This window comes from Hyperolius riggenbachi, chromosome 5 (assembly GCF_040937935.1).
Source record: "Hyperolius riggenbachi isolate aHypRig1 chromosome 5, aHypRig1.pri, whole genome shotgun sequence".
In the NCBI taxonomy this organism is placed as follows: Eukaryota; Metazoa; Chordata; class Amphibia; order Anura; family Hyperoliidae; genus Hyperolius; species Hyperolius riggenbachi.
The window spans coordinates 284,342,494-284,369,074 of NC_090650.1; the positions used below are offsets into that span (position 1 = coordinate 284,342,494).

The 26,581-nt window shown below is 43.6% G+C and overlaps 1 protein-coding gene across 1 annotated transcript in view; it reads right to left on the reverse strand.

Moving 5' to 3' along the window:
* The window catches only part of CTDP1 (CTD phosphatase subunit 1), a 196,677-nt gene that overhangs the window by 83,820 nt on the left and 86,276 nt on the right, over positions 1 to 26,581 (reverse strand). The window contains exons 6-8 of the mRNA XM_068237036.1: positions 20,787 to 20,877; positions 17,454 to 17,620; positions 12,774 to 13,829 (exon numbers count right to left, since the gene is read on the reverse strand). Coding sequence (XP_068093137.1) covers positions 12,774 to 13,829; positions 17,454 to 17,620; positions 20,787 to 20,877 — 1,314 coding nt within the window. The remainder of the gene's footprint in view (positions 1 to 12,773; positions 13,830 to 17,453; positions 17,621 to 20,786; positions 20,878 to 26,581) is intronic.

The following is a 26,581-nucleotide window of genomic DNA, read 5'->3' on the forward strand; positions in this document are numbered from 1 at the left end:
GGTATGTATAAAACTTTACTTTTCATCCTTCTCAGGTACCCTTTAATTTGTAGTCACCAAACCAAATTTTAATAACCTATCAAATTATTTGATTTCATCAGCAAAGGGAGTGCATACATTTGCATAAATCAGCATCAGTGCAGAATTATTTCCATCTCGTTGACCATCTCTATTAGTGACACAGCTACACATCAGGCTTTATTCTTACAGCATAGATGTTATTTAGTATATATAAGAGATTCCTGTGTACGCATCAAATATACAGTCACAATCAGATATGTATATCTGACCTTAAAAATACGGGGACTGCTTTATTGAAGCAGCACAAGTAACTAATTTTGATTGGTTTATTTCATTTTTGTGGACTAAGCACAGCTATTACTGTATATATACATTATTTTAATGACTATTATCTGAGAAATAGAACATTTTATCATATTTTCTATTTTAATTACAGTTACAAATTCATTAGGAGTCGGTGCATTTTTTCCCGACTCCGACTCCAGGCACCCAAAATTGCCCGACTCCACGACTCCGACTCCACAGCCCTGGACACAGCAACCATGTGGAAAAAGGTGCTCTGGTCAGATGAGACCAAAATGGAACTTTTTGGCCAAAATGCAAAACGCTATGTGTGGCAGACAACGAACACTGCACATCACTCTGAACACAAACTTGGAAGAAAACCTCTTGGAGACTGCAAAAGACTTAAGACTGGGGCAGAGGTTCACCTTCCAGCAGGACAATGACCCTAAACATAAAGCCAGGGCAACAATGGAATGCTTTAAAACAAAACATTTCTATGTGTTAGAATGGCCCAGTCAAAGTCCAGATCTAAATCCAATCGAGAATCTGTGGCAAGATCTGAAAACTGCTGTTTACAAACGCTGTCCATCTAATCTGACTGAGTTGGAGCTGTTTTGCAAAGAAGAATGGGCAAGGATTTCAGTCTCTAGATGTGCAAAGCTGGTAGAGACATACCCTAAAAGACTGGCAGCTGTAATTGCAGCAAAAGGTGGTTCTACAAAGTATTGACTCAGGGGCCAAATAATTACACACACCCCACTTTGCAGTTATTTATTTGTAAAAAAATATTTGGAATGATGTAAGATTTTCTATCCACTTCTCACATGTACACCACTTTGTATTGGTCTTTCATGTGGAATTCCAATAAAATTGATGCATGTTTGTGGCAGTAATGTGACAAAATGTGGAAAACTTCAAGGGGGCCGAATACTTTTGCAACCCACTGTATATCTCTATCTATCCATCTACTCTGTACAGCGCTGCAGAAGATGTTGGCGCTATATAAATACTAAATAATAATGGGGAGTTATAGTGTTGTAAATGTCTTGAGTATGCAAAAATTCACTAAAGGGGAATAAAGCGGTACTCTTAAGGCCATGAACACAATCTTAACTATTGTCACCTGCAGAATTCAGGACTCCATCCCTCAGGTAACAGTTTGGGCTGGTATCTGTACAGACGCATTGCAAGGTCAGAGGTTAGCAATGCTTCTGTTATAGAATACGTATATACCTCTGCGCGTGGGCTGTGTAAACCTCTCCTCTGTGGCGCCTGCAATCACCCACTGCTCACAATGATGAGTGATGTGGCCACCACTAAGGTACAATTAAATTAAAAAACTCACATTGAGGGTCTATGCACTCTGGACCCTGTTGCATGAAATCGCATGTAAGGTATTGCACTAACAATGAGGTAAAGTGCACCTTAAAACCAGTGCCACTATTGGCATATCAGGAAAGGTTGCCCACTCTTCTTCCGACCAAGGTTTTGGCCTTCTGCCGTCATCAGAAGGCTGAAACCTTGGTCTGAAGAGGAGAGCAGGCAACTTTTCCTGATATGCCAATAGTGGCAGTGGTTTTAGGGCTGGTGCACATGAACGGCAGGCGGCGTTGGGGCGCCCGGGATCGCCGTTTCTCTTCCCCGCAAGGGGACATGAAGCCGCGGTAGCTAGCCGACCCTGGACATCGCATGTGGATTCTAGGGTCGGCCAAAACGACGCGTTAAATCGGGATCGGAATGCCGCGTTTGCGCAATCGACTGTAATCGCACGATGCTAAACGCTCCCATTCATTCATTCAATGGGAGCGTTTAGTCGATGAGTCCCGAACGCTTGGCGGTAAACGTTGCCAAGCTTCCGTGTGAACCAGCCCTTAAGGTGCACTTTACCTTGGTGTTAGTGCAATACTTTATATGCGACTTCATGCAACAGGCTACAGAGTGCATGGACCCTCAATGTGAGTTTTAATTTATCTTCTATTGTTTTATTGAAGTGTACCGCCCGGTGCAATTAAGTATAGCCTGACTGCGGTTTTTGTACCTTGGTGGTGGCCACATCACTGTTTTGTGAGCACTGGGTGATTGCAGGCACCACAGAGGTCGAGGCTGACACAGCCCAAACGCTTAGGCATATACATATTCTATGCTGTTTATCCACTGTGGAGTGGGAACCTCTGGCAGCTGTTTAACAGGTTTACGCTTATATCATCACCTACCAGATGCTTCTATTATAGAGTGGGGAGGTGGGATAGCGTGCGGTACATGATGGTGTGGCTTCCTGCAACGTGATTGGGAGAACAATGTGCTCACGGGTCGCATGTTGCTAATGCATACAACATGCGGTTCATCAGATTCACCAGTTTCCCTACAGAAATGGAGTCTCAGTTCATTGTGCAATCACATCTCTTTATGTTGACTTTTGCATCAGTGTAGTAGGGCAGATTATGGTGTGGTTAGTCATGTCATAAAGCTCTCTGTGTTGTGGTCTCTCACTTCAGTGTGATGATCTGGGCTTACTGATATATTCATCCAACCCGTAATTCAGTCATGTTGTTTGATCCACATTGAGCCTTGCATGGCATCATCTTTACTATTGGTAAATAAGAAAAAAAATGGCCAGCACAAAATGATAGTGCTAATGTATTTAAAGGAAACCAGAGCTCGCATAAAGCTAACGTTATAGACATACCTGGGGCTTCCTCCAGCTCCATATGCACGGATCGCTCCCACGCCGCCGTCCTCAGTCTTCCCGCAGCTCCAATACCTGTCCTGTCACTTCAGCCAGTTGGGGCCAGTCTACGCAGGAGAAGTGCACCCTCTACATATCTCTCTAGCAGCTGCTGGAGATACGCAAAAAGCGGAGACTGGCTGAGGACGGCGGCGTGGGAGCGATCTGTGCGCATGGGGCTTGAGGAAGCCCCAGGTATTATTATTATTATTTACTATTTATATAGCGCCGACATATGTAGTAAAGGTATTGTGGAGCATCCAACAAGTTGCCACTTGAACGATGTGCCCAGGCCCTGATCCAGCAGCACTCCGGCATGGTCCCCTAGCTTGTCCGCATGCGCAGCCGGCGTGGAGTGACAGCCGGATAGGACGGGAGAAAGGGGCAGAGGCAGCGGACATTGGATGTTAGTGGATGGGAGGGACACAAAGGAGGTGTCCACATCAGCAGGTGAGCTTTTTTAGTTCCCCATCAGGTCCGCAGGATTGAGGATGTGACCGATTGGTTTAGGAAATTTTGAATTGATTGGCCACTGCTGATGGGCAGTACTATATACAGTATATGGATGTGTATTACTGTGTATTTAACATGCAGCAAGCTTGATAAAGAGGCATACGCCTCGAAACGTTGCATTTAATTGCTGTCATGCCTTGATGAAATAAAAGAGCAATACATTACTTCTGATGGTGCCGGCTCCTCTCTACGCTTGCAAGATTGATCCGGAGTGCTGCTGGATCCGGGCCTGGGCACATCGTTCAAGTGGCCACTTGTTGGATGCTCCACAATACCTTTACTACTGATGTCATACAGCATAGTGTGAGCATTCACAGTGCAACATGGAGGACGCCGATGTTGGGTCTCTGGTGTTCACGTACACCCCAGAGGAGACCATGAGGATAATGGGACGTGTGTCCAAGGAGGTGGCCTTTTTAAATATGGCAGATGATAAGGCGATTCGTAAACAGATTCTGCGAGTCGCCAAAGCACACATCACTTTTGAACTACATTCAAGAACTTTCGCCAAGTATCACAGAGTTAAGCGCATACCTTGGGGTATGAGATCAAACGTGGCACCTATCATGTTTCCTACAGATAAGGACTTCTGTGTTAAATGGAGCAGTATCTGGAACAAAGCGTCTTTTGACGCAATGGTGTTGACTATTGAACGTATACAGGAAGAACTACCCAAACTGGAAAGAACACGTGTGGAATTAAAAGCCAAACTCCAGGAAATCATTTCCCCAGAAGAATATGAGGGATTTCTCATTGAGTTGACCAATAATTTGGAGACTCACGAACGGCAGATACAGACCATCAAACGCCAAAAGTTCCAAAGAGATGAACATGATTATAATATGGGGTTTGTATACAATTGGCAAAGACCGATTCCACGGCCCCGTCCCCAAAGTCGACCAAGACAGGGAGGTAGACCGGGTAGTCGTCCTGCTGATAGCCAACCAGACTCACCAGATGCTCCAACTTCATCTTCTCAAGAAGGATCGTCGGATTTACCCTCAGGTCCAGAAGGAAACGCAGGGGCGGGCGTAGGAGGAATCAGGGAGCGGTTGCGACCTCGACGCAACCAACCATATCTGAGAATGTGATTGTGGTTAACATCTCCTCGATCCAATTGACTCAGGCACAGCTCTCTGCATTGAATCTGGGATTATCATTCGCTCCAACTCATTTTCCGGACCCACTTGAGGTGGATGTAAAACTAGAAATACTAGATGTAGAAATCAAATTGAAATACTTTTTTCTATGCCTTCACCTTGGACTTCACCTCTACACTAGCTGATGAGGTGGATCAATTACAGCTGGGACAGACGGGATTGCGATCTAGGAGCAAATTCCAGCCCCCGTCATGTCAGATCATTGATATTTTTATTAAGAAAGTACAGGGTGAAATAGACCTTATGTTTAGAAGATCTAACTTTTTAGGTGTTTCAGTGCGGAACAACATCACTAAAGCACAGCAAAAAGCCTTGAGAGAACTGTCCGATAATCCCCTTGTCACAATGAAACCAGCTGACAAGGGTGGAGCAGTGGTTGTTATGGATACGTCGATGTACCGGGGAGAGGTCTTGCGACAGCTCTCTGATACATTGACGTACCGGTTGCTTGATCAAGATCCACTTCCGGGTATTCAACATATTATTTCTGATATAGTGTCAACAGCAGTTAGAGATGAGATTATCGATGATAAATTGGCCAAGTATTTAATACAAGAATATCCTATTACTCCAGTGATTTATGTTTGCCCAAAAATACACAAGAGATTGGATAATCCGCCGGGTCGACCCATTGTTGCGGGGGTCGACTCGGTGTTTGCTCCCATCGCAAAATATTTGGATCAATTACTGAGACCCTATGTGGTGGCACTTAAGTCATATTTGCGAGATACTCAGATGTTTTTGAGTATCATACGCAACATGGATCTGGTGCCGGATCCATGTTTGCTTGTTACCTTGGATGTGGAGAGCCTCTATACCTCCATCCCACATGATGGGGGTATAGAGGCGGTCCAACACATCCTGGAAACTGCCTCTGATTAGGATGTTAAACAGATCAGGTTTATTTGTGACTTGTTATCTATAGTGCTGAAACACAATTATTTCAGATTTGACCAATCATTCTACCTTCAGGTGAGGGGTACGGCTATGGGGTCGAATGTGGCCCCGTCCTACGCAAACATCTTCATGGGGATATATGAGGAGATGTATGTATATACTAATGACTTATTTAAAAAATATGCTGTACAGTGGTACCGTTACATTGATGATGTCTTTTGCGTGTGGGCGGGGTCGCATTCGACCCTTCAGTGGTTTGTTGAGGAATTAACAGCTCGATGTAGTGATATTAAACTTACAATTCACAGCTCAGAGAAGCAGGTAGCCTTTTTGGACACATTGGTCACCAGAAGTGGTGGTCACCGATCTCTATGTCAAGCCCACGGATGTGAACTCCCTATTGCATTTTGGGAGTTTCCACCCGTGGGCCACGAGGAGGTCGATCCCAACTAGCCAATTTCATAGGATATCTAATATTGTTGATGACGAGACGCGTGGACGTAGGATCGAGGAGATGGAAGAGAAATTTCTAGCCAGAGGTTACCCTAAAGATATTTTGCAGAGATCACGTGCGAGGGTGCTGAGGGACACAGTTGAGCAAACGTATACCTTTTGTTACGAAATACAACACAAAGAGCGAGTCAGACGCCATTGGCATCTGCTGTCTGATACTTTTCCAGAGATTGAATACTTTAGAAATCCTCCATTGATTTCTTATAAACGTGCCCCAACACTTCGTGATCGATTGGTGCATGCAGAGAGTGTGAGGGAGGTCCCTCAGAGAACCAACAGGCGAGGTACATATCCATGTCTCAACTGTGTGCACTGTAGTGCTGTGATTAAGGGGGATGAAATTTGTCACCCTTACTGCGGTACTAAATTCAAGATTAACGGGTGGCATACATGCGACTCTAAATATGTTGTATATGCATTGAAATGTCCATGTGGTTTACTCTACATTGGACAGACCACACAGAAACTAAAAAAAGCGTATGTCGTCGCACAAACATGCGATCCGTGAACGGTTAGTGGATCAAGCGGTGGCATCACATTTTGTACAGGCTAAACACAGTGCAAGCCAGTTGAGATTCATGGTTATCGAACAAGTAGCTCCACTGAGACGTGGGGGTGACCGTGTTAGGAAGTTACTTTGGAGAGAAGCATATTGGATTAAGAGGCTGGATACAATGGAGCCACGGGGCCTTAATAGAGAATTGGATCTCATTCCATTTATATGATTGCCCGTCTCCATTGTACCCAGCCTGTGTGATATCCACAATCAGCTTTATAACCTTCTAGCAATTTTTTATGCCTAATTTCCAATTTTGGAGCTTATTTTTTATCATTTATTTTTATTTTATAATTTTTATTCCTAATTTTATTTTTCTTTTATCTTTTGTATTTTTTATGTTCTACATTTTCTGTAGGATTTTTGAATAATAAAATTTTTTTTTGCATTTTTTCCATAAAGTTTATGCACCTAGGAATGGTGTCCTTTAGGGTGTATGTCTGGGAATAGGGTCCTAAAGTGTGGCTGGCTGCCCTGCACTTTGTTCTCTGCAAATCCATACGTCTCCCTTGCATTTAGCTAGATTTATGTGTGATACATATCATATCGCGGTAGTTCAGTCTAGCCATAGATTTTGGCTTAGATGATTAATTGATATGTGCTGTATGTGACCACGTGGTCGCTTTGCCCAGTATGTATACTGTTTACGTTGCCTCCTATATTGATATGGGTTTTCCGCATGTCTTCCGTCTCTGCCCCGCCTTTCAACAGATGACAGACAGCGGCTGAGGCCGCTGACGTCATCACGTCTCCCGTCTGGACGCCTGACGGCTGCGCATCAGCGTTGTCGTCATGGCGTCATCCGGCATGGTCCCCTAGCTTGCCCGCATGCGCGGCCGGCGTGGAGTGACAGGCGGCGGACATTGGATGTTAGTGGATGGGAGGGACACAAAGGAGGCGTCCACATCAGCATGTGAGCTTTTTTAGTTCCCCATCAGGTCCGCAGGATTGAGGATGTGACTGATTGGTTTAGGAAATTTTGAATTGATTGGCCACTGCTGATGGGCAGTACTATATATATGGATGTGTATTACTGTGTATTTAACATGCAGCAAGCTTGATAAAGAGGCATACGCCTCGAAACGTCGCATTTAATTGCTGTCATGCCTTGATGAAATAAAAGAGCAATACATTACTTCTGATGGTGCCGGCTCCTCTCTACGCTATAGCCCTGACATATTACGCAGCGCTGTACAGTGTATATATATATATATATATATATATATATATATCTCTTGTCACTAACTGTCCCTCAAAGGAGCTCACAATCTAATCCCTACCATTGCCATATGTCTATATTATGTAGTGTAAGTACTGTAGTCTAGGGCCAATTTTAGGGGGAGCCAATTAACTTATCCGTATGTTTTTTTTGGAATGTGGGAGGAAACCGGAGTGCCCGGAGTAAACCCACGCAGACACGGAGAGAACATACAAACTCTTTGCAGATAGTGCCCTGGCTGGGATTCAAACCAGGAACCCAGTGCTGCAAGACGAGAGAGCTAACCACTACGCCACAGTGCTGCCCACAATTATAAATTGAACTGTATCACATGATGTAGTAAAGTATTCATAGAAGTAACCTCCCCTCCCCCAAGTGCCTAGACCCAGACCCAGCTGATGATCTAATCGAGAAAAGGTGGAAAAGTGGGTTATCAGCTACTGACTTGGATGAAGTTCAATCCTGGGTTAAAGTTTCTCTTTAAGCAGACTGAATTGTGTTCAGAGAGCACATACAAGCCATTTATAAGGCAACATAGATGCTATAAAAAGGAAAAGAAAAAAATCATCACTTGAGACAACTATGGTGGCGATATTGCTGATATATTCTATAACTTTAATCTTAAGAGTTGAAATTACTCTTCAAACCCAGAAAATATATTCTTCATCCACTCGAGATGAGGGAGCACAAACCTATTTCATTATTATTTATGGTCCGCATACAATTTAAACCCTGTGACAAAGTTGTGTAACAAGACCCACTTTCCAACTAAAGAAGACATACATGTTTCTCTTTATAAAAAGCAAGAACAGTCTGCATGCTACGACAACTACTTCAAAAAGGTTAAAAGCCAGAGGAAACTGGAAAAACTAAATATTCAGATATATTCTGGTGAAAGAAACGCAGTACAAAATTCAAAGACGCCAGCAAGTAACAGGTCTGGAAATGTTACATTAAAGAGAACCTGGAAATGGGGTAAAAAGCTAATTCTGGCGCATGGGCGGGGAGCAGGGGCGGAGAAGGTACTTGGAATCTGATCTTCCTCCTCCCCCTACTAGCTAGCATAGTGGTGTAATCCTCCTCATTAAATCTCCACTCTAAAATGATGGCCTACTAACATAAGGGAAGTGATAACGCTGCATATAAGCTGCACTAAATTTGGAATGATTTGCATGTCACTGATCATATATCTAGCAACTTGCTGCCTCTAGCAAACCACATCCCATGCTACACAGGATAATCCATTTAATAACATTCTCAGCTACACAAATGCAGGCTTTCAATATCAGCAACAAAGAGCAAATTATAAGAAAAAAGAAAAAAACGAAACCTACATTAGACAAATGTAACAGTAGTAAAAGAATCACCACTGACCCCAATGCCTGCACTAGTGGCGATCAGCAAAGGCTTGAAAAGCGGTTCAGAAGTAACACAGCCCTGACGGTGACTTCCACATGCAGTTGGCCAGTGACGTGTGGGAAAGAGAGAAGCCAGCACACCAGGGCTTTGGAGACGGAGTCAAGAAGTTCCAGCAATTTTTGGGAGGTTTTAGATTTTATAAACTGAGAAGGAGTCAGAGTTGGATGACTTTTGTACCTATTATAAAGGCCCGGTAAGTATCAGACTGAGGTGCCAGAATAATTTGTGGTTATCAGGAGTCAGACTTAGTGGTTTCATAGACTGAGGAGTCAGATTTTATCTTTTTACCAACCCCCCTCTCTTCCTTTGGTGCCTTACCTTAAATAACCCCCACTCCACACAACTAACCCTAAACTGACCCCTACCTAAACCATTATTGTAGAGTGCCATTATTGTAAAGGAGCAGTTGGGATTGGGCAACCGCTATGCAAACTGCAGCTACAAATAGCAGGCACAACCAATAATGGCCAACATGCACTTTAGTGCTAATTGCCGTGATTAGCAGCTATCCTGTTGCTTGCTGCCATAAACATTAATGTTAACTGCTGTGAGTAGTGGCTATTAGCAAAAGAAAAACGCTTGATAAAATATTTATTGGGCACTGGGGCAGCCCGCTATGCAAAGTGAGGCTATAAATAGCGGGTACTTCGGAAAGAATGGTAGGTAGACACTAGTAACAAGCAGGGAGCGATAGGCAGTAAGATTCAAATACTGTGCATAGTTTTACATATAAGGGCTCCCTAAACCCTAATCCCAACCTGCCATATGCAACATTGCGGTAATTTATTTATGACGCTTATCCATAGCACCTAATTCTATTTTACCCACTAACATTCCTGATCTTGGTGCCAGGGGTGTAACTAGCCCCCGCCTCCCCCTGCAAAAATATTAGCATGGGCCCCCTTGGTCTCCCCGAACCATATGAGGGTCACATGATCGAAAGCCAGCGAATGGTAGCAGAGAGTGTTCTGCTGTGAAGCAGGAAAAATTACAGATGCTCCCGCTACCCTAAGGGAGGTGGTGGCATGGATGGTTTTTGTGTGCGCACAGGGAGGCTTTTTGCCAATTGGTTACACTTGGAGATGGGGAGAGGGAGGAGGAAGGGTCCCCTGCTATGGCAAGAGTCGCTGAGGTGACTGTTACACTCATGCTTGGTGCCCAGTTTCATCTGGGATAAACAGGCCCAGTGCAAATTGTACATTGGGCCCTCAGCACGTATGTGTAATAATCAAATGATAAGGATTACCAAAACCAGCACTCCAAAGGACAACCACTTGGTGAAAGGTGTAAGGAGAGGAAAAGGAATGGTTTGTTAATTACTAATATAAAGAGTCAATCTGCAGTGTGCACCTAACTAAATGACTTCTCCATTAACATTGTATGACTAATCGCTCCCCAGGTCCTTATAACACACGCCTCCCCACACTTCCAGCACTACAGGCAACTTTAAGGGAGAAACAGACAGCCAACACAGCACTTGGTGGTGTTCATGCCCTCACTGTTGCCACACATTTAAAAAAAAAAAACTTTCAGTTTTTGCCCAGTCCAGTGAAAGCGGGTAGGCAGTGGGTGGCATAGAGCTAAAGTTTGAGATCCTCCTGATTTCAGCCAGCCACCGATTGTGCTTTCGTTTCAAAATACTAAGTGTGCTGCTACCTTCCACAATAACAGTCAGGAAGTGGTGACTGTACTGCAGCATAATGTCAGTGTTCAGATGCTAAGGCAACAGATGTGAGAGAATCGCTGCCTGTCAGCACTCACTGGACATAATTGGGTGGGACCTGAAAATTGTATATGGCAGTTGGGAGTGGGCAAATCTGCAAATTGTGCACTAGCAAAATAAATAAATAAATAGTTAAATAAATAGACTGTTGCTTTAAACACATTGTACGGTGTACGAAGATTCTGATTGCAGATGTCTGATGAAATTGGTGACTAAAAAGTTTTCCAACATAAAACTGGCAAGAATTGAAGCAGACTGCCACTCTGTAAATACAGTGATCGGACCAACGCCGCTATTTCTGCAGAAAGAACAGGCGGATCACCATCAAAATATTTACCACAAGGTGGAATTATCTGTGACAACAGCAAAAAACTATTTTCTGCTCTTCAGCAGTGGGAATAAACATCTGCAACCAAACAAATGCATTAATGGAAACAGCTAAATGAAAAAAATGCCAGAATGCCATGTGCCAAATAAAAGTATTCCCCTAGTTATAGCTGTTACAGTATGCTTTATAAATTAGCTTTGGAGGATTGCGGAAAACATCAGGACAACTGTTTGCGGTTAAATATAACCGCTGATCTATGTAGCTGTAATGCAAATAACATGCTTCCCCTGTTAAATTCAAAGTCATGCAAATAGTGAAGTCAGCCAGATGGCCAGATGGACAGGAGTTTTTGAAGGAAAACATTTGTATAAATTACAAGTCTTATTCCTATTCAACATCCAACTCGATGACACTTCATGCAGTCTTCCTTGAAATTCTAAAGGTGCCCATACATCTAGCGATTCGACCAAGAGGCGGCTCTCTGATCGAATCTAATCAGTAAGAGATCTGTCTGCTGCCCATAATCTACAGGCCAATTTCCAGTCAATTTTTTAGCATGAAATATTTCTGGAATCGGCCTTGTGATGCCTCGTCCGCTGCAGCCCGTTGTCCATGCATTAAAATACTTTACCTGTCCGCTGTCACCCGCTGCAGAGCCCATCTTCTGCATTGTCACACCACGTGGCTACCAGCATATAGCACATGACGCATGTGTGACGTCACACATGCGCCACATGCGAGGGACAACAACGACAGAGTGCTGGTGGTTCCGTTGCATTCATAACTCGATAGCACGATATTGCACGCCGTTACCACGCACCAGATCGACCATATCAGCAAGAGATTCCTCAGCATGTCGGATTGATCCATTCAACCAATTTCAGGACAAATTTGGTTGAATCGTCAATTGGGCATGCTGGTCGATCGGCCACCAAATTACTAGATGTATGGCCACCCCAAGTCTGAAATCTGGAAGAGTGATCATTTTCAATGAAGTCTGAGTCCAACCCAGCCTTATCTCCTTCAGCATCACAAAGAATAAAAAAAAAAAAAAAAAAAAAACAACACTTTACATAAAAATATGGAATGTGTACAGATTTATTTTAATAACCATGGTAAAGAAAAAATGTGGCCCCCTGAAAAAAGGCACTAGTGTTTACAGAGTATTTAACCTCCTAAGCGGCAATGCAGAGTCCGCAGCTCAGAGCGGTTATATGGAAGAGCTGCTGCAGATCTCTCTGTGGTACATTTTTTTTTCTTGCTTTTAGGGTCTAAAAGCTCGTGAAAAAAAATTGCATGGCTTTTAGCTCCTAAATCTGAAAATAATCATAACTCCAGGGAGGTTAAGAAAATATGTGAAAAACAAACCCGCACAACTGCACAACATAGGGGAATAAAACCATTTACAACCTACCTGCCCTTGCTGCGATAAGGTGTGTTGTCCTATTAGGATCATTCTCGTTTAAAATCAAACGTTTGCTGATCTTTGCACCTAGTGCTCTGGCATGATAATATTCCCGAGTCCTCTCAATAGGAAAGTTCGTAGGATGAAGGCCACTGAACGCAATTCTTGTATTTTCCAAAACTTTGCTCTTCAGCTCTGGCACAATTTTACGAATATCTGGAATCTCGTCCACCTCCTTCTTCAGGTAGTGATCATACTTTGCATAGTAATCTGTGTGTACCCGAACAAGTATTTCCTCAAGGTATATTAAATGATCATCATCATCCACGTCATCATCATCATCCTCCTCTTCCATGCTTTGATCTAGTGACTCCCCCACTGTAATACCTGACTGCTCGCTATTCTGGGACTCCGTTTCTACCTCCTTCTTATCGGTGCAGCCATTACCCAAGTCACAAAGGCTGTCCTGATCAACACCCTGAACCTCCAGATCATCTCCTGTGGACAATTTATCCTTTGTTTCCGGTAATAGTTTTTCATCACTATTGTGATTTTCTGTACACGGTTTCCCAGGTAAATCCTCTGTGGAGGATTCCTGTGTCAAAAGCAATTCCTGGTCCACCTTTTTTGACTTTCTCCAACTTCTTTTACATTCATTCTCACTCCCAGAGGAAGAAGGAGATGGTGTTTTCCTGATTTCCGTCTCACTCTCACTATCACTGGAAAGATCAAAGTCTAGGTCCTTTGTTAGCCCTGTCTTTAACTGAGATTTGGCAGTTATCGTCCTTTCATCCTGAGTTACAGGTGCTTGAGTGTCTGTGACCTGTGTCGTATCCTTGCTATCAGAGGCATCAGTATGCTGACTTGCTATGGGGCCTTGTTCTAATAATCCATCATTGTCAGGCTCCTTTTTGAGAATTTCGCTGCTTGGAGGATCACCATTAAGCTCTTTCTTGGTTTTCCCAAGTCCATTGCTTTGTTCTTCCACAGAAACTCCTGTGGGCTTATCAGAATCTTGAGCAGGTGATTCAGTTGGCAGAGCTACAGTAGATTTTTGACAGCTTGCTGTTTAGGAAGAATAAATATTCAGTCAACAGAAACCACAAATGCATGAAGAGCGAAACCTATTAGCCTAAATATGCAGTTGTACTTCTAACTAGAAAAAGTTCGACTTTTATGCAGTATCTTTGTTTAACCCCTTTACATTTAGCAGTGCATTTTATGTACCGGTTAATCTGCTTAACATAACATTTAACTAAGGTTGCTGGTACATAGTAACAATCTAATCTTACAAAACGGACATGTCATTCAAATCATGCGATTGGCATCACATGAATCCTATACAGTAGTGGATAATGGAGGGAGACCAGCAGGACTCAGAAGAATGGCGTTCAGCGTTACTGCATACTGCAAAGGCAAGTATAAAAGCACAGAGGAGATGGCCAGAGGAACAGTTACCATATTTTTTGGACTATAGGACGCTCCTGACCAGAAGACGCACCTAGGTGGAAAATTTTATATCTTTGTCCCCGTGTCCTCCTCTGCATGGGCACAGTACAGAGTCCCCGACATTGAGACGGGTTGGAGCTTAGTATTGGCAGGCGTTTACAAGTCAGGAGCTCCCTGCATTTGGGCTATAAGGCGCAGCAAATTTTTTGCCTCACTTTAGGGGGAGAAAAAGTGAGTCTTATAGTCCAAAAAATACAGTACTTGCCAGGGAAAAGATTAAACATCAGTGAGGGCAGCCCAATTTTGTCCTCTTCCCCTTAAAGCTAATGTAACCTGGTTAAAAAAAAAAAAAAAAAAGCAGATACTCACATAAGGAGAGGGAAGGCTCGGTCCTAATGAGGCCATGCCTCTCCTCTCCCAGTGGCCCCGGTGCTGCGCTGGTTCCCCCGCCGAGGGGACTACGGAAGTCTTCGGGAGCAGAGTCCTCCCGAAGACAGGCGGCGAACACACGAGAACGCGTCAGAGGGCGCGCGCGCAGTGTAGAGCGGCCCGTCTTCCGGAGCACTAGGGTTCCCGAAGCATTTCCGAAGCCTCCCTTCGGCCGGGAGACAGCGGTATTTGACTGAAACGGTTGAATACCGCTAAGGGGGAGCCAGGACAGCAGCGGGCACCGGGAGAGGAGAGGGACTGCTCTATCGGACCCAGAGCCTCCCCTTTCCTTAGGCGAGTATCTGACTTTTTTTTTTAAACGGTTCCCATTAGCTTTAAAGAGAATCTGTACTCTGAAATTCTTACAGTAAAAAGCATACCATTCTATTCATTATGTTCTCCTGGGCCCCTTTGTGCTGTTTCTGCCACTCCCTGTTGCAATCCTGGCTTGTAATTGCCAGTTTTCGGCAATGTTTACAAAGAAAAGACATGGCTGCTAACCAGCTTGTGATAGGCTCAGATAAGCTCAGTCTGTGACTAATACAGAACCTGCAGGGGGCCTGAGGAGGGTGTGTATAGCTTCTATCCTATCACAGCAGAGCAGCAGATTCCTGCCTCAGCCGACAATGGAAAGATATGGATTAGATAAAGATATTACAATTGTGCAACTAGGAAAGGCTGCAGTAAGACAGACCACATTAGAACAGGTATAGGAACTTATAGGATAGAAGAAATAAGGCTGAAAATGTTGTTACAGAGTCTCTTTAAAAAACGGAAAGAGGGAGCAGGAACAAAGCACTAAGGGAGGGATCACACTTTCTGAAATTGCATGCATTTTACAGCATGCAAAAAATAAGCATTGCATCAGTGATTTTTTTTTTTTTTGCGTTTATTCACAATCCATTTTCATGTTTTAAAGAAAAATCGGCCAGCTTTCTGTTTTTTTCCACATGATGCGTGTCCTTCCCAATTGCAATGTATTTCACCACAATATGGAAGACTGCAAACCAACACAGAAAATCAGAGATGGAAAAATGTGAGAGCTACAAAAAACAAAAACCACACACAGAAAATCGCATAAGTGCGATCCCTTCCTCAATGAAAGCCGCATTACTGAACTAGGAATAGAATACCTGATGACATCAAGTGTTTAAAGATCAACCAACCAAATGCAAGTCACCACTGGTTTAAAAGGTGTTGCTGAAACCACTAAATATACTTTTCATAGAATGGAAAAACTGCTAATAAGCACTCGCACACTTTGTGTTTAATTTGCTAAAGGTGAGAAATCTGGGGAGCGTAGGTTGAGGAGCAAATCTGGACTGATGTATTTTTGTGCCCACTATACAGTAAGGGTTTCAACCCTTACCTGTATCATATCAAAATTCAGCAAAGGTTACTGAAGCGTTAGGGATTGGTTTTTGTGGTTTTGCAGTCCCGTGCATATAGCCATCAGAAGTGCTAGCTGGGTCACTCATTTTTCTCCAGTGTTCTTTAACCTTAATTAATCAACCCCTGTGGGTTTATGCCTATCCAGTTTACTGTACATGCACTATGAGAACATGAGATCAGCATCCTCAGGAACCATGTTTTAAAAAAATCCTGCACTCCCTGTAGCACAACACACACAACATTGCAAAAGTATTTTTTCTGCTTTGAAGATTAAAAAGCCTTCCTTTCCTTTTCCTTGGGTAATGGTCACATGATTATGCCTCCAGAATGCATCTGAGCCAGCAGCTCCCTAAAAGCATAATCAAGTGACCACCACCTCAGGAAACAGGTTTTTTTCTGCTTAAAAAGAGAACCTGTAACTAAAAAAAAGTTCCCCTGGGGGGTACTCACCTCAGGTGGGGGAAGCCTCCGGATCCTATCATGGCTCCCCCGCCCTCCTGTGTCCCACAGCGGTCTCACTGTGCCCCTCCGAACAGCTGGGATGTAAATATTTACCTCCCCGGCTCCAGCGCAGTATCAGCTCTCCGCTCAGAGATTGGTGGAAATAGTCGATCGCTGTCGGTCCGCTCTACTGCGCAGTTGCAAGTCTCCTGCGCCTGTGTAGTAGAGCGGACCCGACAGAGATCAGCTATTTCCGCCTATCTCCATGCTGAGAGCCGCAACGGTAAATATATCAAGCCTTGTCAGGCTTGTTGAGCCAGGATTGCGGGACGCTTCGGGAGAGCCAGCACTGGACTGTCCGCAGCTACAGGGGAGGGGGAAGCCTCATTGGGACCCTAAGGCCCCGTTTACACTTAATCAGTTGCTCTCAGTTATAACAAAGAAAACTGATTTTCAAAGTAATGCCCATGTTTTCCTATGGCACCTTTCACACTTAAAGCGTTTTAACTGAAATCTTTTTCATAATGCACTGCTATGTAAAAAACGTGTACTAACGCGTACCAGCTGATTGAGTGTAAATGGGCCCCAATGCTACCCCCTCCTGAGGTAAGTACCCCCCAGGGGACTATTTTTTTTTTTTATTGGAGTCTCTTTAAAAAAAAAAATTACTTTTGTAATGCTATACATTTTCAGGTTACAGGTACTACAGGGATTATGTGGAAAATGCATTTTATGATTAAATGTACTAAGAAAATCTATAATAGCAAGGGAGATTATATTTTTCATTAAAAAGTGGACCACTTTTTTTTTTTTTACCAATTTATCTATGGCATGCAGCTTTGTAAATAGTTTAGTGTTATTTACCGTAAATGTATGGTTTAGCCATTTAACTGTTTCATATTCCAAATCAGTCACTTCTAGCACAACCTAAATGTGTCTCAACATGGCTCTTACAATGGACAATTTGTAGTCACTGACCTCTGCTCTTCATCTGTGCTTCCTTGGAACCAGGAGGGGCATTGATGTCACCAGTGCCTTGAAAGTAGACATATTTTTTAACTGTAATTAAATTAGGTGCAAATTTCCATACATCTTCCCGATCATCTATAATACAAACCATTGCATCCCCACAAGGAAAAAGATTCCTGAAAAAGATGTAGGTGAAAGGGGAAGAAAGTCAATTACATACTGAACTTTTTTGCAGCTGAATTTCTACATTGTTTAGTAGTTTGAACAGTGCAAGCAAGCAAGGTCTTTAGGAGTGTGTTTTAAAGTAACAAATACAAAAATAAACAGCGGAATCAATCTTTAGAAGAAAGTTTGATAAAATAAAAAAAAAAAACTCCATCACATCATGTCCTTTACTCCAGCTTCCATGGCAACTGGTAAGTACATCCGTACTGCTAACACAGGTATCCCCAAACAACCTTTTGCTTTGAACTGCAACCATGGCAGCTGAAATAAAGGTGGCAAGGTGAAAGTGAGAACATTTAATAAAATGGTAAGCAAACTAACTGTTCTTAAAAATAAGTTTCTCTTTTCAAAACAAGTGCATACAATTATTTTCTCTTGAAAGACTAATATTGAAGGCGCTCCAACTAGTCAGGTCATTTTATGCTTCAGTAAGTTTGGGGTGTTAAATTTGCTTCATCACTATGACAAATTAAATAAATGGATTAATGCAATGCAACAAAACACATTGCATCATGCACATAAACTGAGAACTAGCTATATCAAAGAAAGATTCAGGCTGTATGGTGCTGTTAACAGAACAAGAAGCCAGCCTCGTACAGACAAGAGTTAAAAGGGTTCTTCCGCGAATGAGGAAAAAAAAAATCAAAATGGTTTATGCATAATCTATTAAAAATCCTTCTAAAATAGTGTAAAAAGTTTAAAAAAAAAAATGAATGGTTTCACCAATACAACATGTAATGTATACAGTGACTGATTATGGGACTGTGAGGCTAATCCATTTGTTAGGGGTGTTTTTTTTTTGTTACTTTCATTTCACAAGCTTCTCCCTACCTAGTTTTCATTGCTGTAATGCAGGGCTATGATGTAGTGCTGTGGAATGGCAGTTACAGCTGTTAAAATAACGGCTGTGATGCTCTGTAGTTTCTTGTACTTCCTCACAGAGCTGACCCCCCCTCACCTCTCCCTGTAGGCAGAGGTCGGGCAGCTCTTCGGAGCAAATCACGTGTTTACCTCGTTGCCCGGCAACCAGACTTCAGCGTCTGTGCAGAGGTTTTCCTATCCTCTGCACGGCACGTTAGCTGCCTGAGCTACAGTTCATTGTTACACAGTGTGCTTCTCCTTGCAGCTAAATTAACAGATGGCATGAGTGCTGACTCACTGTGTAACAATGAACTGTAGCTCAGGCAGCTAACACACCATAGGGGGACATACTATGAAAACAAATAACTCCTTCAGAGAAGCTGGAGTTACTTTTTTTTTTTTTTTAAACTTATTTTATACGGTTTCTCACAGCAGGAAGAAACTGATCACTGGCTTGCCGTGCAGAGGATAGGAAGTCCTCTGCACAGACGCTGAAGTCTGGTTGCCGGGCAACGAGGTAAACACATGATTTGCTCCGAAGAGCTGCCCGACCTCTGCCTACAGGGAGAGGCGGGGGAGGGGGGGGGGGGGGGGGTCAGCGCTGTGAGGAAGTACAAGAAACTACAGAGCAGCACAGCCGTTATTTTAACAGCTGTAACTGCCATTCCACAGCACTTCATCATAGCCCTGCATTACAGCAATGAAAACTAGGTAGGGAGGTAGCTTGTGAAATGAAAGTAACAAAAAAAACACCCCTAACAAATGGATTAGCCTCACAGTCCCGTCATCCGTCACTGTATACATTACATGTTGTATTGGTGAAACCATTCATTTTTAAAAAAAAAACTTTTCACACTATTTTAGAAGGATTTTTAATAGATTATGCATAAACCATTTTGATTTTTTGTCCTCATTCGCGGAAGAACCCCTTTAACCATAGCCCAAACTGACCGGCTGTCTGTACAAATCAAAGTGCCAGTGTGTAAATTACACTCAGTGAGATGACCCCTCCCCCACTACCATGTGCTCAAGCAAAAGTAATGGAAAAGAACATTATAGCAGATCCAGGTTTCTGATTAAAAGCACTGCTTATGAGAAATATATGATCACTGTGTTGGGTTACGTTTTAATAGAATGCTTTCTTCAGTTAAGACATTACTTATAGTGAACTGAAGACAAATCTGTTTTTCAACATGACGTGTGGTCTGGACTAATATGAACTGCCAAGTTTAAGAAAAAGTTTAACTTCAGGCCATAAAAAACTGAGGAGACAGAATTCCACAAGTGCATCACCAGGGTGGGTGGTTCATTAGCTGTAGAACTGAGAAAATCACAGCTTGTTAAAGTTGTGAAACCGTTACCTTTACCTTGCCACAAAAGCATGAACACTGACTGTATTATGGGGAGGTGCTGTAAATCCAGGCCTGAGTCCACTAATGCAGTTATGTCCGCTTTTCAGCAACACATCAATGTTACAGATGCTGAAAAGCGGACGGAAGTGGACAACTGCTTTAGTGGGCTTAGGCCCTCCAGCAAATCGGAATGCTAGGAAATTAAACGTTAAAACATTTCTAATGCCTCTGACAGAAGATGCCCTTTTTGACATTCAGATTTCATACTAGTTTTGGAGCCAGGGGTTCATTGCAGCTGATTTCACAAGGATAAATATCTGCAGCTCATGGAAGCAGGTACAGTTTTTGACTTACAGTCTATATAATGAGAGGAGTATAAGGGGGGTCTACTGTTTTAACGATCAAAAAGGATAACCGATCTTATAAAACTTATAGTTCAATTTAGAAATGATCAAGTACATTTGCTGCAACTGTGTGTATGATACTCTGTTCTAAATTCTTGTTTGCTGAATGCATGTATAGTGCACAGGGTGTTGCTGTCAATTTCCTCCTTTCTTTTACAAAAGACCTGGGGGGGGGGGGGGGGGGGGAGATTTACAGACACCCATTTAGAACACAAAACAGCATCTTTTAAGTTATGAGTGAAACTTTACAGCTCTCACTGCAAGGATGATAAATCATTTTGTTGTAATCTACAAGCTCAATCTGCTACTTGTGACCCAAGTATCATTATTTAGACGTCAGTTTGCTATGGCAGCCTCCATATTTCACTTGCAACAGCTTTCCTTTAAAGTATCAACACAGAAATAATTTGGAAACAGACGCTTTGCTTATACTGCCAGAAGAAAAGACAAAAGTGAAATTGAATAAAAAAAAATATAATCAGTAGGCACCAGAAACAAACCTAAGATTCCCTGTTTTGGAAAACGGATCGATACATTCATCTCGAGATAAAATTCGATGAGAGAAAAGTTTCTTCTCTGCGTCTAAAAAACCTACAAAGCAAAAGAAGAAAATGACATTCTACATGGTTCAGTCTGACATCACAAGATATTTGCTGCCAATAATAATAAATGCAGGGTTCAGCAAAAACAGAGAGAACCTCCATTTTTGTTGAGCATTAAATTAAGGGCCTATTCCCACTACACATAGATTGGATGCAGAAAAACAGACTCCAATGAATGCCTATGGGAAAACCTGCATCAGAAAAATCGTGTTTAGTGGAAACAGGCCTATAGACATTCATTGGAGTCAGGTTTTTCTGCATCCAATCTGCATGTAGTGGAAACATGCCCTTCATCACATCATATATTAAAAAAAAACTGTCCTGCATGTTTCACCTTTCAACATGGCACAGTCCATGCAATAGTACAGCCTTCTCTCTCTAGTGGTCTGAGCTCTCCATAGACTAACACACACACAGGTTTTATTGCGTAGCTCCAAACTGATGGCGAGACCTACATTACTGTAAACCATAGTAATGAATGGTCTAAATATTGTCCTGGTTCAAAACATGGACTCTGCCCTCAGATTACTTTTCCATCAACACAGCGGCCTCAACCAAGTAGCTTGCATTTAAGCAGGACTTAGAAGCAGCAGAGCTTTTATATTGATTACATGATCAATAAATAAAAATGTGATCTAAGCAGACAATTTGGCCATGTTCACAGTGGTGCATAGGGGCATGACATCCGCTCTGTAACCCAGCTCGCAGCAATGCACCATTTATGTGATAGGCACGTTGCGGTAGTGCAGCATGGTAACAAACTGCATGCAAGTTGTTACCGCAAAATGCGCGCATTAATAGTTACAGTGAAGCCCACTTTATTTTCTGCATGTGCGCCTTTCTGATCCGCTGCGTTCCTGCTGTCACAGGGATTGCAACAGTCACTGTAAACATAGCCATAAAGGTCTGTATAGTATTCTACAATTGTGCTGTAGTTGTAAGTATACAAACAGGATCTGTGGTCTTTCCTCTGCATGCAATAACAAAATTGCAAGCATTCACAGCTCGAAAAGTTATCATTTTTTCAAATATTTCCTGACAAATGCTGCAAAAGCCATAAAGAATGATAAGTAATACCACTGAAACTATAGGAGTTGATATTGATGTATAATACAATAGTGCCCTGCTATATTATAAAAGCTGCAGAAATGCTATCTCTTCAAAATATATTCCTGTAACTAGTCATGGGATGGTATTTTTTGCTGCACTGCAGTGCCCTCTTGTGCTTAAAAGCGGCATTTCAAAATATTTAATTCACCCTTCACGTATCAGAAAAGTTCAGAACGCTAAAGCTGAATGAATGGTAAATACCAGATTTACTCTATTATACATCAGAATCGGCTATATAACAAAATTATGACTACAGCAACCATTTCAGACATCTGATCATTTCTAAAAATATGTACCGTATTTTTCGGACTATAAGACGCACTTTTTCTCCCCCAAAAGTGGGGGGGAAAGTGGGTGCGTCTTATCGTCCGAATGCTGTGTCCCCATCCTCCTTTTCCTGTACTTTGGAGTGCTGTCCCTGTCCTCTGCCTCCTCCAGCAGTGCTGTGCCCATCTTTCCTGCCTGCTGTCCCCGTCCTCCGCCTGTTTCCTGGTGTTTACACCTGTGCCCTCCAGCGCACTGTCCCGCTGTCCCCCCCAGCACACTGTCCGCATGTACCTTCCGCGCGCTGCCCCTCCATGCACTGTCCCGCATGCCCCCTCCAGCACACCGTCCGCATGTCCCTTCTGCGCGCTGCCCCTCATGCCCCGTCCATGCACTGTCCCCGCGGCGTGCGATTCCCCTTCTACATACCGTACATGCTGCAGCTGATGAAGTACGGTATCTTCCGGGATATCACAGCCGCATCTACTACGAATCAGGAGCGCTTCCCCAACCTGCCAATCACGGCAGTCTCCGTCATTAGGGCCAATCACAGCACTTCCTCAGTAGCAGGAAGTGCTGTGATTGGCCCTAATGACGGAGACTGCCGTGATTGGCAGGTTGGGGAAGCGCTCCTGATTCGTAGTAGATGCGGCTGTGATATCCCGGAAGATACCGTACTTCATCAGCTGCAGCATGTACGGTATGTAGAAGGGGAATCGCACGCCGCGGGGACAGTGCATGGACGGGGCATGAGGGGCAGCGCGCAGAAGGGACATGCGGACGGTGTGCTGGAGGGGGCATGCGGAACAGTGCATGGAGGGGCAGCGCGCGGAAGGTACATGCGGACAGTGTGCTGGGGGGGACAGTGCATGGAGAGGACATGGGGGGCAGCATGCAGAAGGGACATGGAGACAGTGTGTCGGGTGGGACAGTGCATGGAGGGGGCAGGGTGCAGAAGGGACATGGAGACAGTGTGCTGGGGGGGACAGTGCATGGAGAGGACATGGGGGGCAGCATGCAGAAGGGACATGGAGACAGTGTGTCGGAGGGGACAGTGGGACAGTGCATGGAGGGGGCAGGGTGCAGAAGGGACATGGAGACAGTGTGCTGGGGGGGACAGTGCATGGAGAGGACATGGGGGGCAGCATGCAGAAGGGACATGGAGACAGTGTGTCGGGTGGGACAGTGCATGGAGGGGGCAGGGTGCAGAAGGGACATGGAGACAGTGTGCTGGGGGGGACAGTGCATGGAGAGGACATGGGGGGCAGCATGCAGAAGGGACATGGAGACAGTGTGTCGGAGGGGACAGTGGGACAGTGCATGGAGGGGGCAGGGTGCAGAAGGGACATGGAGACAGTGTGCTGGGGGGGGACAGTGCATGGAGAGGACATGGGGGGCAGCATGCAGAAGGGACATGGAGACAGTGTGTCGGGTGGGACAGTGCATGGAGGGGGCAGGGTGCAGAAGGGACATGGAGACAGTGTGCTGGGGGGGACAGTGCATGGAGAGGACATGGGGGGCAGCATGCAGAAGGGACATGGAGACAGTGTGTCGGAGGGGACAGTGGGACAGTGCATGGAGGGGGCAGGGTGCAGAAGGGACATGGAGACAGTGTGCTGGGGGGGACAGTGCATGGAGAGGACATGGGGGGCAGCATGCAGAAGGGACATGGAGACAGTGTGTCGGAGGGGACAGTGCATGGAGGGGGCAGGGTGCAGAAGGGACATGGAGACAGTGTGCTGGGGGGGACAGTGCATGGAGAGGACATGGGGGGCAGCATGCAGAAGGGACATGGAGACAGTGTGTCGGAGGGGACAGTGGGACAGTGCATGGAGGGGGCAGGGTGCAGAAGGGACATGGAGACAGTGTGCTGGAGGGGACAGTGCATGGAGGGGGCATGGAGGGCAGTGTGCAGAAGGGACATGGAGACAGTGTGCCGGAGGGGACAGTAGGACAGTGCATGGAGGGGGCAGGGAGACAGTGCACCGAGAGGGCAACAGGACAGTGAGCCAGAGGGTACAATTGGGAACACAGAGGGACAACACACAGGGGAGGACAGGGTAATGAGTGTCATGCCTGTATTTTTGATGATTCCACAAGGGCAAGAGACATAGGTAGACAACAGCCAATCTGCACAGCTTTCACATACTACTGCAGTGATGGCTGACATGCATCCCTCCGGCTGTGTCATGCATGGGTCACCAATGTTAGGATTGCCAGGCGGCATAAGTAGCTCTTTACTTCTTTGGCAGAATAAGGATCACACACCAATTTGTTCTTGAGTGTTGTGTTGCAGTTGCAAGCATGATTGGTGAGATGATTGTGAATACCAATGTGAAAATAAAGAAGGCTGCTGGGATAGTTTTCAGGCGCAGGGGCTATAATTGAGGGGAGGGGGCGAGGTTCATAAGAGGCTCCTGCACCATGGTTGCACCAGGTTCAGTATATTATTTTTTTTCTTAGTTTTTGCCCTCTAAACCTAGGTGCGTCTTATAGTCCGGAGCGTCTTATAGTCCGAAAAATACGGTACTTTTCAAAAGAGAAAAAGCCAGTGTTAGTTACCTGGTAACATTCTTTTTGATAACCTCCAGGACAGGTCCACATTGAGATGACACAGGCTCCTCCCAGGAACAGAAAACATCAACCGAGAAAAATATATATTGTAAAACAACACCACAGAGCTCAGTTAAGTCGCAATAAATTTTAACCACAAAGTCTATACATTAAACATGAAATGTATCCCTTATGTACATCTATATAACAGACTTCATATACGATAACTTAAGGGAGGGTTGTTAATCTGTCTGGGAGGTTATCAAAAAGAACATTACCAGGTAAAAAAAAAAAAAATAGTAGCCTTTTCCAATAACCTCCAGGACAGGTCCACATTGAGATAATCAATATCTCTGTTAGGCCCAGACAAAGTAATAATCAAATAGACTTTCTGAATTCCTGAGACTCTTTCCAAATAAACTAACAAGCATCCAGAAAATGCTCTTGTCTGCCAGAACTTAAAAGGGAATTTGAAGTGAAAATAAACTTACAAGATAATGATGATTTGTATGTGTAGTACAGCTGAAAAGTAAAACACTAGTAGCACAAATATGAGTCTAATATTGTTTCCAGTACAGGAACAGTTAAGACACTTCAGTTACCATCTATGCAAAAGTACCTCTCTCTGAGCTCTCCAACCAACTTGAGTCACTGTTTTCTGGAGCACTTTTACATCAAAGAAACAGTCAGAGACAGATTTAGATAAGAGGTTTACTGCAGCAAAGTTGAAAGGGCCATTAGCTCTGCTTGTTTTATAGTTTAAAATACAGAGTGTGGCTAGTAATTGCAAATATGACAAAATTATGCAATTATATAAAAAAAAAAACTACATCTAAAAATTAAAATATGAGACTATTTTGTTTGCTACTAATGTTCTATTAATTATCAGTACTACACAAACAAATCATTACATCATACGTGGTTTTTTTTTTCACTTCAGTGTTACTTTAGTGCAGGTAGGACTATATCCTACTTCCAAAGAAAGGTGGACGATACTTTCGGGAGAAATTCTTCACTCGTTTTTAATATCACCCTATCCTGTAAAAAATAATATGGCTCCTCACAACTCAAGGCTTCAATTTAGCTCACTCTTTTTCCCAATGTGATAGCCACTAAAAATATTACTTTCATGATCAAAAATCTAAGTGGAACATCCGTCAATGTTTCAAAAAGATCTTCATTAAAATGGGGTCTGAAGTGAGTTTAAACATATGAAACACATCCTCACCTTCTAGAACTGTTGGAATGACTTCCATAAATGATGAATTCTCTTTCCATAAATTAAGTCTTCCAATATTTTACATAATTTTTTCTAGTACCCACCTTTCAGCTTTTTAATAATGTAGTAATTACTCTTTCTGAACAACCCCTTTTTTTTAAAGGATCCCTCACAGACATCAAGCTGCTAAATTTAAGTTTGGCATTTTGATCCTATCCATGACCTTTGTGGTTTGTTAGACTGCTGTCTGGAAGTTTCCAGGATCTCCAACTTTAACTTCAGAAGGAAAGGCTACCAAGATCTTCTTGGCCAATCTGGTGCCACTAGGATCAAATTCTGTGTGTGGTTACATCAGTTTCTGGAGCACCAATGGTATTGGGAAAAATGCATAAGCCATCCTGAAAATCCAGCTTTGACTTAATGCATCTACCCCCTCTGCTCTGTCTCTCAGATTAAAAGAACCTTCTGCACTTTGTGTTTGACCTGTCCGCAAATACATCTGAGGATGAGCCCATTTCCTCACAATAATCTTAAATACCTGATTTGA